Source organism: Festucalex cinctus, chromosome 10, assembly GCF_051991245.1.
Source record: "Festucalex cinctus isolate MCC-2025b chromosome 10, RoL_Fcin_1.0, whole genome shotgun sequence".
Lineage (NCBI taxonomy): Eukaryota > Metazoa > Chordata > Actinopteri > Syngnathiformes > Syngnathidae > Festucalex > Festucalex cinctus.
Window position 1 is genome coordinate 10,066,087 of NC_135420.1, and position 19,675 is coordinate 10,085,761.

The 19,675-nt window shown below is 40.4% G+C and overlaps 1 protein-coding gene across 3 annotated transcripts in view; it reads right to left on the reverse strand.

Moving 5' to 3' along the window:
* The window catches only part of pde4ba (phosphodiesterase 4B, cAMP-specific a), a 199,959-nt gene that overhangs the window by 139,035 nt on the left and 41,249 nt on the right, over positions 1 to 19,675 (reverse strand). The window contains exon 1 of one of the 3 annotated variants that reach the window (XM_077533934.1): positions 15,389 to 16,211. The exons of the other annotated variants lie outside the window; for them this stretch is intronic. Within the exon in view, the coding sequence (XP_077390060.1) occupies positions 15,389 to 15,612 (224 nt within the window). The 5' untranslated portion in view covers positions 15,613 to 16,211. Of the gene's footprint in view, positions 1 to 15,388; positions 16,212 to 19,675 lie in introns of those variants that run through there. 3 annotated transcript variants of the gene reach the window in all.

The window sequence follows — 19,675 nt, forward strand, 5'->3', positions numbered from 1 at the left end:
TGTGCAAATGCAGTCCAGTGATAAATTGAAGAAAAGTAAAGTGGAGGTATTATTTTGTTGGTGAGATTGAAAGGAAGCAAGTGCGACAGGAAGAGAAATATGAAAAAGCGCTACAAAAGGTAATCAGCATGAGAGCGGAAATAATGTCCCTCAATTTGAACTCTGAATTATATAATTTAACCTTTATTTCAATAATTGTAGTCTTTGTTGCTCTTTTTTCATGAATTGACCAAACCAGATTTTTAAGTACTGAAACATTTTAAAAGTTAGTAGACACCTGTTAGTAGACAATACCACATGCTATCCAACCCTGCTAGACAAATAAGCTTTTAAGTAAATTGGGTCGAGTAAGTTCATTCATGGTATTTGAGCTTTCTTTTTGTGCAATGCGGGCTTGTGCGAGCAATTAGAATAAGCTTTACCAGTGTGATTGAATAATGGATGCATCTGAGGGTAAAATAGCCGTTTGTGCTTCAATTGAATCAGTGGAGCAGGCGCCATTCGTCATATGACAAATGAGAGGCAGAGGAATAAAAGATTGGACTGAAAGAAAAGGCTGCCATGTTGATAACAACAAGAGACAGAAGAGAGGGGGACACATCATAAGCTATCGGTCGAGGGAAAAAAAGAACAAAAAAAAAAAGATTGAAGCACCCAAACAGGCCACAATGGTCTAAATCATTCTGTATGTAAAGCTCAGGACCTGCAGACTGCTTCTAGACCACTGTATGCTTATTTTAACCAGAAAATTATGTTCACTGACTTCTATTTTGCGAAGAATACAGTAAACGTGACACAAACTGACTTTTTCATTGCCTGAGGATCTTAGAATTTGCACAATGATTGCATACTGCTATTAAAGACAATACAATTGTCACGCGAGGAGCAGAATTTGGACCCAAAAGCAGACAAGACACAGAAGTGACAAAGTAAAAGTCTATATTTACAAAAATACAAAGTAATAACAGCGACTAGGGCTGGATTTAGATTTTAAGGAGAATCTGACTGAGAAATCTCGATTGGATCATGGCAACCTCAAAAACAGGGAAAAACAGTTTGCATGGAATCTCGACGTGCTGAGAGTAAACATCCTGACAAAAGAGTCACTCAGTAAGTCCTGCTAGGGCAATGCACAATTCTGTGTGACAAAATAAAGGCCTATATGATAAAATAAGAGAAACTAGATAAACTACGAGTGACTAATACAGCAACTGTATAGTAACTGACATCAACTGACAACTGACAACACAATGATGCCATGACCCAACCAAAAAACAGTCATAACAACAATAATACTCTTATCATAACCATGATGCTGATGTGATGACCTGATGAGAGCTGGGATGAAAATTTGAGAACAACAACAACAAAGCATTAACCGTGAGATGCAAACTAGTAATATATTATTAATTATAAACTTTGATTAGGTTTTCACTAATCCATCAATCTTGATCTCACAGGCTCGAATAGCCAAGTCTATCCATATTTCTCTAAAGCTTGTCCTCATTAGAGTGGTAGGTGAATTGGAACCGATCCCAGCTGACTTTGACCGATACCCTGAACTGTTATCCAAACATTGCATCAACAATTTAGAGACTGCAATGACCTAAAATGAAGCCAGAGAAATCCCACACCAACACATGTAAATGTGTGCAAAGCCACAGCCCAGATTTGGACTCAGCACCTCAAAACTATGAGGCACATGTTCAACCGGTCCACCATGCTTCCCCTTAATATGTACGAAAGGCATAAAACTGCCAATGTGTAGTAAACATTTCTGAATGGCAAATGCGTTAACGTATTTACAAATCGCGATCACTTCATGCTCCACCTCCATGTTTGTCTACTTGGTACAGCAGTCATCCCATCCAAGTGAGATCCACCACCACAAACTCTTAAAGCATCTACCTTGCCCCTGAGACCAAAGTTTTGCGTTTAATTCATACATATACAAATAAAATTTGATTGCAAAGTACACTTTCCCACACTGATTCACTGCTTTTAGCATGTTTAATAAACTAAATGTGACGAATATGGAATGGTAGACCTTGTGATTTTCTGTATCGGGCCCGCCATGAAACCAATTGTAAACCCCCAACTACAACTCTATAATTTAATCTTGTGAGAGGTGCCGATTTATTCATCAGAGCTCAGTATGATCCTCGGAATCAAAGACAAGGACACTAAGGAGCTGAACCAGAATATCAATAATGTGGACAGCTCGGCCCATACCAAGTAAGGTTACTTGCTCTTTTCCTGTCTAATCTACTGATTTGTTGCCAACACGAAGGGCAGATTTAGGGATTTGCAGGATTTTTCTTGGCCGCTCAAGAGCAGAATAAACAGTGTACATCATACAGCGTTACTTAGCACGCCATAGACACTCAAGGTTAAGCGAAACTGACACACAAGAAATCTTTTCCTATTAACATGTCACATTCCATGACGATCACAGCTCTTTCGAGACATTATGTTTTACCAGTGATGTTTTGTTACTCTTTGCATGTTGGCTTGTCTTCTTTAGCTATTGGGTTCATTAGGACCTGTCTGTAGCTATCCATCTGCATTTACCACAGTGGTTTAAAAATGAATTCGTTTAAACAAGCAGTGCTTAGATGGAGTCTGGCATTTCGATTAGAATCAGGTAAGACGTCAAACCCAAATTGAATTTCATTCGGATTGAATTTCATTCGGATTCACAGGGGTGGAATATTCATTTGGCAGAAGCAGAAATGGACTAACTAGAGTTCATGCAGAAGATCGAAGTAAATAAAGTACATTAAGAAGGAACTGCAAGCACATGGTGGATGATGTATGTGACCCCTCCTTTCATCCATGTTCCAGGAGTTTTTTTTTTTTTTTTAAAATACAGTACACATGATGTTAATAATGATGTGTTCAATGGATTGACCTCTACAGTGATTCATTTGATTCAATGTATATTTATGAATGACATACAGTGACATCCACCACACACAATCTCATAATCTGTCTGCCTGCACCTCAATCAAATTCACCAAAATCATGGTACAACACCTGCGCCACAACTTAGACCTGGTTTCACCTGGTCTAAAGTCGAACAAATTGTGAGGTGCACCAGGGGCATGTAAAAGATAATGGTTTTACGCACATACAAGTGTATCAGAAATATCTCAAAAATGACTGCGTACATATTAATGCAATAGAGGCACACAGCAATTAAATTGGTTTCTCGTGGACACCAGTAGTAATTCTAAAGACACTGAGCGCACCCAGGAGACACAGGTAGAATGTAATTATTGTGTGGCCATCTTACTCATGTTAAAACATTGACACTAATCGTATGTGTGTTCTATTCTGTCTAATTTAGTCAAAACCAACAGTTAGTGTAAATCACTATGACATTAAACACACAAGCACTGCTGGAAGGAAGCTTTAATGAGTGGAAAATGGACTCAGGACAAACTCAGCTTGATGAACTTAATGGAAAGTGGGAATTGAGACTGGGTTGAAAAAAAATGGAGGACTAAAAAATACATTTGCCTACACATAAAAGAAAGGAAATGTGGGTTAGACTTTATTTTTACTGCTAGGGGACATATATATATATATATATATATTTTTTAACTAAAACCCTTTAAACCAGCATATTTCTTCTCAGCAGCAGCCTGTTCACATCTAAAATGTGTTTGTAGGTTAGAGGAGGAGACACATTTCCTTCTCTCAAACATGAAAATCACTTCAAACATACCGCTTCCCAGAGCATATGCACCTGAGGATCCATCTATGAAGAAGGAACCTTATAAAAGTGACAAGAGCCATGATCTGCTACAGCACACCAACTGGTAGGAAAAATCTGGATAAGGAAACCGTGCCAATATTTGAGTGCCAGCATCCCAGCGTGGATAAACGCCAACCACATGCTACTGTGTGACACAAAGGTCACATTTATTAAACACACAAGCACAGCTAGCTATAAACTCAACTTCAAACGGTTTATTTTCCAGACAAGATATATTAAAAAGGGGGAAAAACAATACTTGAACTCCCATCCATTTCTGTAAAACTAGCTAGCTAGCTAGCACGAGCGGCAGTGTTAACAACTATGTATACTTAGCAGATAGCTTGCGAGCTTGCTAGATAGATAGATAGATAGATAGATAGATAGATAGATAGATAGATAGATAGATAGATAGATAGATAGATAGATAGATGATTTTTACCAACATATAAACAATAAATTTCCCATGTGCGTTTTGCTCTCACAAACGCACACAGCACAAACTTCAAATCCAATTTTATTCACTTCATCACACATGAACATGAACACACACAGAATGCATCTCACTAAGATTATGAGTTGTGTGGGTGGTGGTTCCCCAAAGGGCCGTGGTGACAATGAGTCAAGGAGACAGGAAGTGCATGCAGAACCAATCATTGAAAGCATACTGCATGCACGTCACAGACAAAAACAAAACCCAATGTGTCTATTCTAATGTTTAGTAAAACTCTTTAGCGTGATACTCATCTTTTCAAGGATTTTTTTTTAATGATATTACGTAAGCAGTGATGCTAAACCGTTTACATTTGAATGATGATGTTCTTCCTGTTGACAAAATTTAAAAAAAAAGTTATCAAATTCTGCTTAACTCCTTTATTTATTCAAGCATAGCAGAAACAATGGCTGAAGTTTCTGCTCCAGTGACTCCAGTCTCCCCATGCAGTCAGCACCCTATGTATTCATTCCATCAGATAAGGATGAAGTGCATAGTTTAGGTCTGCCTCACTTCTGCATTGCTGCACATTATAACTAGCCTAGCGAATAAGGATGATGATGCTGCAGTTTCTTTCAGTCAATGTGACAGTCCGCAATCAAGAGGATAATTATTCAGTCATTCTTTCCAGAGGCCAGTGGACAGGAATTGTGGACGAAATAATAGTTTTGACAGATGGATTATGTTTCAAAAATAAACATATGCAAAAGGTTCCAAAACATAGTATACTGTAATAAAGTTGCGTATTCACCTTAACGTATGAACTAAAGGCAAAATGTTTGTGAAAAGGAATTGTGGATAGGAATATTTTACTGTGGTAGTGATTCTTTATTAATCTTTATTCCTTTATCTTTTAATCTGTTTGACTAAATATGGACACTATATATATGTATAAATTAGGGGCGTCAAAATTAGCGCATTAATTTTAAGTTAATTTAAAGTTCCTTTAACGCCACAATTTTTTTTTTGATGCTCGATTAATGACCACCCATCCATCCATCCATTTTCTTGACCGCTTATTCCTCACAAGGGTCACGGGGGGTGCTGGCGCCTATCTCAGCTGGCTCTGGGCAGTAGGCGGGGGACACCCTGGACTGGACTATTTGCCAGCCAATCGCAGGTTAATGACCACCCCTTACTTGAAAAGCCTAACACTAATGCATATATTTGTGGAGAATGGCATCAAGTTGTATTTTACAATTTTAAAAATGTGTAGAATTTCACGAGTTACTCAATGTTAAAGATTAGATAGTTCTTAATATGAAAAGAAACATGCACTGAGCTGTAACCAATGTCTTACAGATGTAATTATGCCATCTAGTGGCAGAAAAAAATACCTCAACACAAATCAATATCACACTCAGTACACACAGTACAGTACATCGTTTTAATTTTAACTCAATTTTATGAATTATTAATCTAAAAGGGAGAAAGGGGGAAAATATTTAGTACATATAGAAAATTTGCGATTAATCATGAGTTGCGTATTGAAGTCATGCAATTAAATAAGTGAAGCGGTTTGATTCAGTTCAGTGGGACTACATTTCAATTCGATGCAGTGTAGCTGTAGCTTTTTATGTTTATGTAGTTGAAAATGACATCAAAGTTCCTAAGGGTTGAGGTAACAACCAATCACGGCTCACTTGTTTCCTGGGTTTGGTCATGTGACGTCATAACCTGAGCTCTGAGGCACTGTCATGTCAGTTGACAGCAAGTGGCAAAACGGCTGAATACAAGACACCAGTCAAGACAAATAATGGAAGAAATTAACATGATCAATATGTGAATGTAACGAGCCCTGCATGTTGCCGTGTTTCATTGACGTGTGAAACTGAAACATGTTTGTTGCAATTGGGTTTTTTTTTCCAATTGCTGCCAACTTAATCACATTACAGACATAGGAATACACACACGCGCACACAAACACTGTCATCACGTTCCCTCAGCCATCCCTAATAGTTAACTTTGTGCTTGGCTGATTCAGCACAGCAAGGCAGAAGATAGAAATGGAGGGTGCTGAACCAGGTCATGAGAGGAGATTGAAGACGAAGCAGAGGAGGAAGATGAGGATGGTGATGGTGAAGGGAGAAGAAGATTTTATACACTTTGTTGCATTACTTTCCATAAAGTACGGTAATGAGATTTGTGGCGGATTGAGTCATTAAGACGATCTGTTAAATGAGCGCAAGTCAAATCATTCAAACGTATTCTTCACAACTGTAACAAAACTGACAAGTTCTCATGCAGAGTAGAATAACTGGAACTGACTTTAAATTAGTATTTACATCATTTATGAAATACTGGGACTGTCTCATACCATTTATCTGCATTAGCAAGCCACTGTGAATGACAAATAAATTGGTTATTAATTAAAAACCTTATCATAGAAAAGTCTGTTAAAGATACAGTATGTAATAGTTGACCACTAGATGTCGCCAAATAACAGAATACAGCCAAAGCGCATGTGAAAACCCAGTGACACCGAGAGACAGAGCCAGCTAACAAGAGCGGCTAGTCAAGTCATCTTTGATTTATATAATGGAACCAGTGGAAGAAGCTAGTAAAAGCAGAGGGCAACACGCTGTGGGAGCCCGACTCACATGACTCCGCAACGACCACCTGCAGGCCCCAGCTGTGGGACGTAAGTGGCGGTCGATCCATTGGGTGGGACACTAGCTGTAAGCAGGTCTAAATACGTTTGCAAAGTTGTCCTTTGGGCATTAGTTGCAGGAAGATGGCAGCGAAACATGGCAGTCTGTTGCAGGGTGAGACTTAGTTGATATAATTACGATTATTAGACTAATTTATGATTATTAGACTAAAAAATGTACGTTGATGTGATAGGCCTTTTTGTGCATGTTATTGGGATCAATAGTGTGTTTTTAAAATAAATGAATTATTAGTTCACCACGAGATGACAATAATTACACACTTTACCTTTAATTAAACAGCATACAGTACATCTAAAGGTGATACGATTTACTTTATTTATATTATTTACGCTAGTAATAAGGGGCAGATGAGATAATCACACAAGCTTTTACACTAGTGACAATTTACATTTTCTGACCAAAGGAAGCAGAAAAGCTGCGGTCCTCGAGGGCTGGAGTCCTGCAGGTTTTATAGATTTCTCTACTCGAAGTGCAGCTGATTCCAATGAACAGGCTCGTTATCAGGCTTCTGCAGAGCTTGCTGATGAGCTGATCATGAATCAGCTGTGTTGAAGAAGGGGAAATATCCAAAACCTGCAGGACTGCGGCCCTCGAGGACCGGATCTTGACACATGTGGCTTAAAGGAACACAAGACTTGTGAAACACAAGACTTGTGAAAAACTAACCAGCTATTTTGTAAAATGGTTAATATCAACTCTTCCCTGAAAAAATTGCCAATTTATGTTGAGCGATTATGATTTTCTAGCACTTTTTATTTTTGCGCTAAGTACTGTATCGGGCATTTTGGACAGTCACGTGATCATCGTGAAGTACCGCTTGCGTAAAATACACATTGAATGACATGAAATGAATGACAGCATAGACACAAGGAATTATTGCGTCCCATGGCGGACATCAAAGGTGGAATTACACCTTACAACAAAGAAGCACTTCTTCAAAAGCAGTACAGCCACGGAGGACTCGCCAAAGATTTGTTTCCAACTGAAAGCCGGATGAAACTGGCAGATCCAGCCACCGGCAAGTCAAAGTGGACGGTAAACATCCGGGTGACTTTACTCTGATAGGCTAAGCTACATGTCGTGTACTAAGCACTCTTTAGCCCACATTAGGAGCTGTCCCCCCCCCCCACACACACACACAAGTAATTACATGAAACCGGACCTGCCGAGGATTTTACTCTGAACAGAATTGGTGCAGTATTTGGGATCAAGACGGTCTTTTTCATGCCAATTACGTCAGCAAACTCCCATTGAAAGGAACGAAGGCGGCTTTCGTTTTACGTACAGGATACGTCCTCACGATCATGTGACCAGGATAATGGCGTCCCCCACGGTACGTTCAAACTTTGATACTTACTCGGTTTAAAATAAAATTCAGGGACTAAGATATTTGCACTTTTATTCTTTGTACACAGTGCCTAATTCAATACTGGAAAATGATTTGCAAGTGTTGTATCGCTTTTAAAGGAGGAAACAATTTCTGCATTGAAACACTGCTGATGTCATTCCCTCAATGACGTTTCCATTTGGATGATTCTGAGTGAGTAACCAAAATGAGTGGAGCAGGACAAGAATAAATAAGCAGCTAGAGAGGCTGATGGAGTTAAAAAAAAAAAAATTAAAACTTTTTTTTACTATCACTCAAGAATTGTGAATTTAAAATGTCTTCCAATTCAGTTCCACCTACTTTATTACTTTCCTGTAGTTCTTTCTTATGCCTTGACATAGTTTTTGTGTGAATGGAAAACAGAGCAATTATACGCGTCAGCCAGCCACCCATCAAACATTTACGTCATGTGGTGCTTTGGATTACAAAAGCAGGAGATAGGCAAAATGAGACAACATGAAGAAAGCCTACCAGCACAAACAAAGACATGAGAAAACACACAAAACGAAGGCAGTGTGCGAGTTTGGAAGTTGCACAAAGAAAGGCTCGGACAGAAAGCAAAGAAAACAACACTGAAGACGACACGGACGGACAAAGAGAGCGTAAAAACGACTGAGACAGACAGAGAAAGGGACAGGGGAGCAGCTGACTGGCTCAAACAGAACACTCTTTGTCTGAGTGCCCGTGGGTCAGGAGTTCACCAGGGACAAATAATGCTAGCATGAGCAATAGCAGGGATAGAATTTATAACGGATAGTCCAAGGCTTGAGGAAATGCAACTTGAATGCTTAAGTTACAAGAGTCGATATATTCTTGATTGTGTAGTAGTGTAACAAAGATTTAGTGGAGGAGGGGGAGCATTTTAATATATTTATTCTTTTCATTTTAATCATTTGCATCTGCAAGGTATGTGCGTCTCTGTTGTTGGGAGGGGGTTACAGACTGAGCCTTGTGTCTTTTCACCTTTCTTTTTTCCATCTAAGAAACCTGGGGCCCTGGGGTATATGCCACGGAGAAGGCGGGGCTTCCGACTTTTCACACATCAGCTTTGTTTCCGGTTCCGGTTTGCGACGTGTGGGTCGCGTTCTAGTTTTTGCGCTTCCGCCTTTGCGTTCCCGTCGCCGGGTGCGAGTGTGTCGTGTGTCTGTCTCAGTTGTCTGAAGCATTTCAGAGAGCTGAGATCGGCGCGAGGGCGCGGTTGAGGGGGCGCAGGGGTGCAAGGGTTGGAAGAAGGCCAGCAGTGGCCGGAAACAACGCTGATGTGTGAAACCCGGAAGTCCCCCATTAGCGAACCGCCAGGCTTCCCGTTCTGTTTTCCTCTGTTGGTCACTGTTAATTTTCGTATTTCTTTGACAGGTTGTGACTGTGAAGACAAATTATGTTTTGTTTTGTTTTGATTCTGATTCATAACTGCAATACATTTTCAAAGTGTCAGTGCACCTGTGTGACCAACACACAGAGGGATTCTGCTGTAACATAATAAATATAACTACTTTGCTAAAAATTGCTCATATTAAAGCATTTGGGAATGTTTGGTATACTTTTTAAAAAATATTATTTATTGACAATTTAATAAGCCCCAAAATATTTTTAATGATTATAATATACTACTTTTCATAGTGAATTTCCATGTGTCATGGTTTAGTTTAGTTTTTGTCTCTTTTTTTTTTTTTTTCATTCACTTACACAAACAAACACGGTCTCCCAGGTGGTGAAATGAAGCCACGCTAACCTGCACCAAAGGCAAGTGACGATACCACCTTACCACCCAGAGCCCATTTGTTTATATTTGTCCTCATGTTTCTTTAGTCAGTCATGATCTGCCCCCCTGGTCTCGTCAAGCCTGATCACATCCACCTGTGTTTGCCTGCCTTTCCTCGTGTGTCAACCAATCAGTGCCCTCAGTCACTTGTGTCTTGTCCAGGTGTGTCTAGTGTCAATTAGCCTTTGAGTATTTAGGCCCGTCAACACGAAAGCCCCTTTCAATGTATCCGCACAAGTTTGGGCAGTTCGTCCACACGGCGGTTTCCAACTGAAAGCCGGACGAAAGGTTTCGAAGCTTGCAACAGGGCTCCAGAGTGGAAAGATTCCAAAACACGCTCCGTACATTCCAATGTGGACACCATATGCAGGATAATCTTGCAGTGATGACATAGTGGTCGCAGTTCTTCAATGATGACGCATTGTCGATGTTTGATGACGTACGCTCCAATTCTGCGCAAATGCGCGCGAACCGCCAGTCTCTCAACAACAATGGCGGATTGTCGTGTCGTAGTCGTTTTGCGCAACCTCCTTAGCTTGCTTATGCTTTTTATAGCAAAATATTTTGAGTGATGTTGTACTTGAATCACCGGCCATTGTCACTTCTCCTGTGTTCGTCTCACTGATCTGTATATATTACTGGATAGGCATAGACTTTTGAAGTTGTGAGGTCGCCATATTACTCCTTAGAAACGTTTCTTGGCGCCGTGGCTGCGCAACAGCGCCACTCCAGACTTGGCATATACATTACAGCCGTTTGGACACTCGCATGTCTTCAAACGTTTCCGTCTGTACAAGATTCTTTTGAGGAACAAAGACGGCTTCCGTGTGAACAGGGCCTTAGTCTCTGGTTTCCTGTCGTCTTTCTGTTGCTTCGTCATGTCGCTGGCTTGGTTTATCATTGGATTATGGACTTTGTTTTTGTTTTTGCCTGCCAGCACTTTGTTTACCACCCCATTTTGTTTGATTAAAACATCTTTGGATTTCACCTCTGCCTCCTTGCCTTGCTTCACACCCGCCCATCCTGACACCATGAGAAAAACGTGTTTAGTTGTTTGTTTGTTTGCTTGTTTGTTTTTCAAGAAATTATTCTAAAATTAACATTGAAAACCAAAATTACATATTGTAAAACAGTTGTGCCCAAGTCCGGTCCTCGAGAGCCCCTATTCAGCCTATTTTCCACGTCTCCCTCCTTCAGCGCAGCTGAATCTAATGATTAGCTCATCAGCAAGCTTTGCAGAAGCCTGATAACGATCCTGATCATCAGGTGTGTTAGTGCAGAGAAACATGGAAAACAGGCGGGATAGGGGCTCTCGAGGACCAAACTTGAACATCCCTGCTGTATAATATGGCAAACAAAATACCAACAGCAAGTTCATTTTGTGTGACCCATAATTAGAAAACATGATTATTATAAGTGTAATTTAAAAAACAGTGTATCATATGCATATAGTCCAGATTTCAAAGACCACACCCAACACATTGCAGGCCTCTATCACACTTATGCCGATGGTCAGACTACACGAAAACAGCCCGATTTCAGCCCGACCGACGTGTCGCGGGCAAACGGGGCATGTCGTAAACGATTTTGGGTTGTCTTGACGTAGCGTCGCCCGTGTAGTGTGACACGTTCAACAATTGGTCGCCTGTTGTCCGGGAAGGTTCACGACCATCACGACGAAAGTAGAATTTTTGCTCGTCTTGACGCATAATGTGACATACCTACGTCGTCGTCCGTTTGGTTCCATAGCATTGACCAATAGCGAGAGTGAGCGAAACGTCAATCACACACTGAACAGCACTTTATGGCTCTTTTTATTTATGTATACATTTGTTTATTTATTCGTTTATGTATTTATTTATTTATCCCCTGGATACTTCCTGGGATGGGGCCAGACAGGTGCATCTCGAGGAAAAAAAAAAAAAAAAGCGCCCCGCTGCAGCGCTGCGGCTGCATGGAGCGTGCACGCATCCGTGCAACCCGTCAGGCAACAACGACGTGAATAGAGGACCAAAATATATTGTGACTGTTGTTCTAATAATTTCAGAAATATGGGCATATGAGATGGGCACATATTTAGTGAGGATCGATCACATTTTCATATAGTCGGGCCAGGCCTCGCCGCCTTAACTGTCACCCGCTCTCACTTGAAATTTTCCCCCCTCGGAGTGAGTGGCCTACTGTCCAATGCACCGTACTAAAACAAGTCAAATATGAATAAATGAAGCAGTAAAAAATACTTAAACAATATAATATTTCAGTGTTTGATGAAAATAATAAAACAAGATGTCATCCCGCAAATTAATTAACAAAATCAGCGATAATTATCCCGCCGCATATAGGCCTAAATAAATTAAAATACAGTGTTGGCTACTAAATCATATTTTAAACACTATTGCGGAGCAGGGAGCGCAAGCAATGCGCTCACATCACACTTGTCCCATGCGTGCTCCATTCACGCAAACACTCCCTGTCCTTGCCTCTTTTTTTTTTCTTTTTTTTCCTTTTTTTGTCCCACCTCCCCGACAAACAGTGGCCGACGCGTCTCTCTTGGCAAGACAACACGCGATGATCGGCTGGTGTCTTGTCTCGCGTTCAGACGTGTAGTGTGACAACACGCCCCATCCAAGACACGGAGCGAATTTGTCGGGTAATGTGACTGTCGTGTAAGACAAAAAAATCGCGTAGTCTGACATTGGCATTAGTGATACGGTGTTTGTCATCCATTTTCCAGTGCAAGCTCATTCAAGCTGAGTCTCAGTGTAATATTTGTGATGTTTCTGATCATATAATTACTTCGCGATACACTTATTTTGTCACAAATGTACGGTAGTTCTTAGTAGTAGTTCTGTCCTCATCAACTGTTGAAAACAAGTTCGAGTTATAACAGACCATAATAATTTCCTTATGGTCCAATGTTATAGGTCACATTAATAATGGAAAATGTTTTGAAATGCTTTACCTTAAGTCTCATTGGTTTTAATTCTAAAAAAAACACAAAAAAACTGGCATTTGAACAGAGGTGTGTACTGTGTATGCTATTTATATCCACTTTAGTTTAGCAGTATTGTAACTACATCTGAGGGCAGCTATAATATTGATGTGACCGTGGATAAAAAATAAAAAATAAAAAATATGACCTTGATATTTGACCTTTAAAAAAATAGCTTGGGAAGAGGTGATTCATGTCAGACAGAGGACGATAAACATCGAGATCGTCCTTTGAATGTGGAAGTTAAATCTGTTTCATGTTGCCTGTTGGAATGTTGTGACAACAAGTCACTAGCAGTGCTAGATTCTAAAATAGTGACGAATACTATTAGTCATCAGAGGAAGAATGACATTTTAAGACAAAAGAGAATTCTTAAAATGGGTTCAATGTCTGTATATTTAATCATACTGGATTTCCTGTAAGGGGAAATATTTGTGTACCCGTATTTTCCGCACCTAAGAACCTTCAATTTTTTTCAAAAGCTGACCATGCCCCTTATAATCCAGTGCGCCTTATTTATGGACCAATATTGAGCCGCAACAGGTCTCAATGTCAAGACGCTATTGGTGACCCTGCACGATCGGTGACGCGCATGCGCAGAAGATCCCACCATCTTAGATCGCTAGCTAATACTAATATTTTACCTCAGAGAAAATAATAAAACAGCTGTTTCTTCATTTTGGGAGTGAATGGAGTTGTCAGAATGCTGGTTTGTAATCTATTAATAAAGTTTGACTGACCTATCTGACTGTTTTGTTGACATTCCCTTTAGCGCAGCACCATCTAATGGATGCATAACGTAACCCCAGCCTCTACTGTAGCGCCTTATATATGGAAAATTTTTAAAATATGTCATTCATTGAAGGTGCGCCTTATAGTGCGGAAAATATGGTAATTTTACACCGGTAATCCTGTTGATAATCCCATTTCAGATTTGTAAATGTCATGAACTGTATTTTCTATCATTCATTTATGTTTTATTTTTCTCAGCTACAGAAAGATGCACTTAAGGGGAATGTATCTTAAGAATGACTGTTAATTGGCTGAAATGGACCAGTTTAATGTGTTGTGGGTCTTGTAATATCACAGAGTTAAGATCATATACTGGAGACTATAGAACACTGGTGACTTCTTTAAATGATTTAAACATTGTGCCCACCCAACCCCCACAGATCCCCTTTTGCTTAGAAATAGGCTATACAAGAAGAGATACAGCGATTGGAGTCCCTGGGAGCTGGTACAGCCTCACAAAAAAGTAGGATATCAAAGCGTTAGACCAATACGCATACTTGCACACACACACGTGGATGCATCTGGATACATATATTAGGTGTAAACGACTCATTTATGGCATACTATTTCCACAAGGAAACGCGCACACGCAGCATGTTATCTCCTTTTCATCATACAAACAGGACAGCCTGTAGATACAACATGCAGGAGCAGATTTATATCTGGACTCATTTCCTTTCTACACACAAACACACACGCCCTCCCTCCCCCTTGTAATGACAAAACCACTATATCATATGCTGAAGTGAAGACAGCTTTCCTAGATGGCCTTCACATTTAGAAATCCCATTCGAACTGTAAGACGATGCTAAGAACACATAAGAGACGGTGAAGTTTTTTTTTTTGTTCTTTTTTTTTTTTTACAAGAGTCACCTTGAGGCTTGAAAGTAGACAAGCCCCCCCTTCCCGCCCCCATGCCACTAATCCATACATTGCATAACACAGCAAACACTCCCTTCATATTCACAGTGGTGGCGGCAAACCTCAGAAAAAAATGGGGGAGAGCATGGGGGTGGGGTGAAAATGCCTAAAATAGAAACGGGCAAAGCGATTCATTCATAAAGTCGGGATGTGAGGATGCAAGTTAATGCTTAGGCAAATCATATGTGGGGCTATAGGTTCACATATTCACATGACATAAATGCAATCGCTCAAAACCAATTCAACAACAAAATGTACCGGGGTAATAGAGGATAGGGATTGTCATTTATGTTAGATTATATAATTTCGAACCCAGTGGCAAATCACCAGACAGGCCTCATTCATGACAAGCAATTCTTATCAAAAACCAAGTTATCCGTTTTCATGACTTCTTCCGTGTACAGAATTACATTTGCTCCACTTCTTTCTCCCGTCGTGACTCCATGGTTCATCCCTCGTTTGCTTTTTCACCCTCTTATCTTTGTTTCTAAATCCACCCGCTCTAGACTATCTTTCACAATTACATCCCGTTTCCACATCATTTTGTCTTTCCTTCACTCAAATCACGTCCCATCCCTTCGCTTTCTCCCGACCTCCCGTCAGCCTTACCAGGTGTGAGCTACCGTGAAGCGTCGCCTCTGTCTGATGCTCTTGTTGACCATCAGCTTGCGGAAGAGCCGCGGGGAGCTCCGAGGGGAAAGTTTAGGGGATGTGGCGCCCCGTTTCCCTCCCACCACGCCAGGGACCTTGGGGGGCTCCAGCTCCAGATGCATATGCTCCTTGAACGTCCGGATGCAGGAGTCCATCTCAACGCTCAGCTCGTTTGAGGACATCGCTGTGGGCCTGGATGACTTTCAATTTCTGTCTAAAGTTGTTCAGTCTTCCCCTCGATTGACACCCTGTGCGTTGTTTGGGGTCGCTTCGCCTCGGCGCTGTTCGGCTGTTTAGGGACGAGCCAGACAGCAGTCATGCCCACCCCCTTCCTCTGCTGCACTCTGCTCTTCTGTTCGTCATCAGAGGATCTCCAAATTGAACTCCTTGGAGGACACAAGAATTCAGTGCTGGTCACCCTCCTGGTCTGGATGACTCATAAGTTGCTTCTTGCTGTGTTTCTGTGTCACTCCCCTCTCCCGCTAAAAGCGCATCCCAGGACCAACTCTTTCTCGCAGTCCATCCACGCGACCTTATGAAAGATTCAGAGAGGCTTAAAATTGCTCCGTTCTCTCCATCAACTCCTGCTTGACTGACCTCCTCGCTGGGAAACAGCCCAAGACCTCCCTCAAGGCACTCCCGGTGTGGCGCAAGGGTGAGCCCAACTACGTCGAGCCCCCCCGAGTCAGATCGCTCGTCACTTTCACATGCAGAGCGGCGAGCGCAGCGCAACACGCAAGGAAATGCTTCACTTGCTCTTTCATTCAGGATACGCACAGCTGAGGAGCTGAGAGCGAGCATGCAGCGAGCGCAAGCCACGCCTCCGCTGGAAATGATTGGCCGGCTGCCGGAGTGACGACAAGATGGCATGCTCGGTAACAGGTTGTCTGACTTATTTATTATTTTATTTCCTATAGAGGGGATTTGTGGTAATTCTGATGATGTTGTGACCTTTAAGCGAGGCAGGGAAGCAGCAAGTGTAGGCCAAGGAAAAAAATATTAAGCGATTAAAGCAAACAGCTTAATGGGCATCCGGAACTGAAACACACACGAAACACACACGATGCTCAAAAGGTCAGCTGATTTGAACAAACACTGAAATAAAGCCCATTTTAAAATACTATTCATCAACCCTGTACTACCACAATCTCAATCTCACACTCACACACAATTTAATGCATATGTAATGTCTTTTGCTCTGAATGGAAGCAGTTTTACCATTTCCACAGGAAGAAAGGAAGTGACAACAGAGGGGCAAAATGTGAATTTGAAACAGAGTAGACCACGTATTAACAATTGTACCATTTAATCTATGTATCTGATTGTTTCTTGTAAAGCAAGTTTTTAAAGTGCTAATATTGTGGATCCAATTTTTCTATGTTAAGCCAGCAACTCCTCAAGTAAAATGGCAGGGAGCGGCCCTGCTGAACAGTTAAGAAAGGGAAAATTAATCATAGGCGGTTGTGCAGTGGAACCTACACATTGAAATTACCCTTAAGACATTCATTTTGTAATTGTGCAAGCCGTTAGCTAAGCTAGGATGGATTTAACTACAGGAAGATCCGGATTCTGATTTCATGCCTATATTCGATTTCGTGCTCTACCATTTTGTCAATGTACATGTACATTTCAACTGATACCAATCTAATATAACTGCCAGTTTGCACATAAATACTGCAAATGTGTCATCGCTGTGAAACAACAATATGGACACCAATGACCACCATCTGAAGATATTTTCCTTATTTAGTGATCAACACCATGTTTAAACCATATTTAGTATGTTTCTATGTGTTGTCTTATTCACCCACTTAAAAGTAAGAGACGAGTGACACAAGTGACGCTTTTTCTCAATACTGATGAAGATGTGAATAATAAATCTTTGTTTATTAATTAACCTGCCATGCATGTCTTTGGAATGTGGGAGGAGACCGGAGTACCCGGAGAAGACCCACGCGGGCACGGGGAGAACATGCAAACTCCACCCAGGAAGGTCCGAGCCTGGACTCGAACCGGAGACCTCAGAACTGGGAAGCGGACGTGCTAACCACTCGACTACCGTGCCAAATGATTCACTTGTTGGATAATCCCCATGAAGGTATGTTAAGGGCAAGAACTTGTGTTGAGGTGAGAATAAAACTTTTGTACTGAGTGCAGTACATGGATGTAGATCAGGGGTGTCCAAACTTTTTCATTTGAGGGCCACATACAGAAAATCAGAAGGACGCACATAATGTTATGAAGAGAAATTGTGTTTAGTCCTAAAAATTGTACAAATAATTTATTTGTGCTTTTGCATATTTAGAAAAATGCTACATTATATAAACCAATTTATTTGTAATATGGCAGTCGGGTTATTATAGTTTTGGAATTTTTCATTTTTGTTCGCTTTTTTTTTTTTAATTAGTTTTCAGGGTGGTTCTGTTAGTTTTTATTAGTTTAGTTCTTTAAAAAATGCATAGTTTTACTTTAGTTTGTTAGTTTCAGTAATTAGTAGTAGTAGTAATTACTTGTGTGCAATATTTAAAAAACACCATGGGAGCGACGTCATCTGAAGGTGCTTTTCTATTGGCTGCTGCTAGATGATGTCACTTCTGTGTGACATACTTTCAAACGTCATTATTCCAGTTTATATCAAAATGAATCTACTAAAAATCACATTAAAAATCATCCACAAAGGCTCATGCGTTAAATTAATTACCAATGACAAAAACGAAGGACATGTTTGCTATAATTATAGTTAGTTTTAGTTAGTTTTGTAAACATAAAATGTAGTTTCAGTTAGTTTTCGTTTTTTAAAAAGCATTTTCGTTTTTATTTTATTTCGGTAACAATATTGTTTTTTGAATTTTAGTTTTAGTTTTTTCATTAGTTTTTGTTAACTAAAATAACCTTTAATGGCACCAGTTTTTCGATACCCTCCCTTCTTACTTTGACCATCCCAAAACATTTTTGTTTTGTTTATTTTATTTGAACTGAGTCAAATGCCATTTTTATGAAATGTCGCGGGCCACTGAAAAATGGACGGCGGGCCGAAAGGTGGCCCCCGATCAGTAGTTTGGACACGACTGATGTAGATGATTGTGTTTGCCATTGGCTGCTAACATCTAGGAAGTTCATGGTTAAATTTTGCTTTGTTAAAATCACCAAATCACCCAAGATGATGAGGGGTCAATTTGAGTGCTTCACTTCAAGTTTGTTCACCTGGTCAGCCAGCGTTTGTACCACTGTTCATATTAGCTTATTGTGGGATGTAAACACCAGAAAGTATAAATGAGTGCACCATTCTTCATTGCTATAGAAAAGAATATTTCGCTGCCTTATGATTTGCCCAATAGCTCAATGATGAGGTATGACTGTGAAGTTAGATGACAGGTAACAGTAAACTCTGTAGTGTAAATCTGACTCTATTTAGATTGGGACCAAATTGATGAGAGTTTTAGAGTAAACTAAGATTTACACTAGGAAGAGAGTAAAATAAAACAAAACTAAAAAAAAATAAAAAATAAAACTCACTCAAGTGTTGAGGAACAAACTCACAATCTTTGGGCGACTGCCACACTACTACCTGAGCTATGCCCCTCCTACTGTTTGCTTTTCTCCAAGAGACCAAAGACATGGTTTTTGTTCTTGGAGGAAGATTCCATGCAATCATGGAATCAGCTGCAGCTGACACGAGCGATATACTAGCAGAAAGCAGGAACTGTGTGGCTCAGGGAGTCGATCAACAGTCTGTTTGTTCCTACCTTCAGTCACCTGTATTTATTTTTTTCCAGTTCCTTATTTTACTCTCTTCCGAGTGTAAATATTACTCTAAAGTCTAGAGTCTATTTGGTCCCACTCAAAAGAGAGTCAAATGTACTCAACAGTATTTATTGTGCATGTGTTGCACAACGTCCGGGATGTGTTCACTGAATCAATGGCAAGGGACTTCAAAATGCACTAGGAAACTTTTCCCTCTAGTATCGCTATCACATCTATGCTCTATAGAGGGGCTGTCGCTCCTCGGGTTAGTGTGTCCAAAATACTTTGTAGATCGGTGAAAGTTGGCGAAAAAGGCAGAGTAGACTCCCTCGTGTTTAGCAAGCCTTATCTCATGTAAATAAGCAGTGTAGGTTTGCCAGAAATGAATAAAAATGACAAAAACAAAGACAACTCGAAATTTACATTACTAAGGCAACCACTTGCATCATGGCCATTTTGTTATATATAAGGACAAAAACAACTTCAGTTAAAGTGAAGACG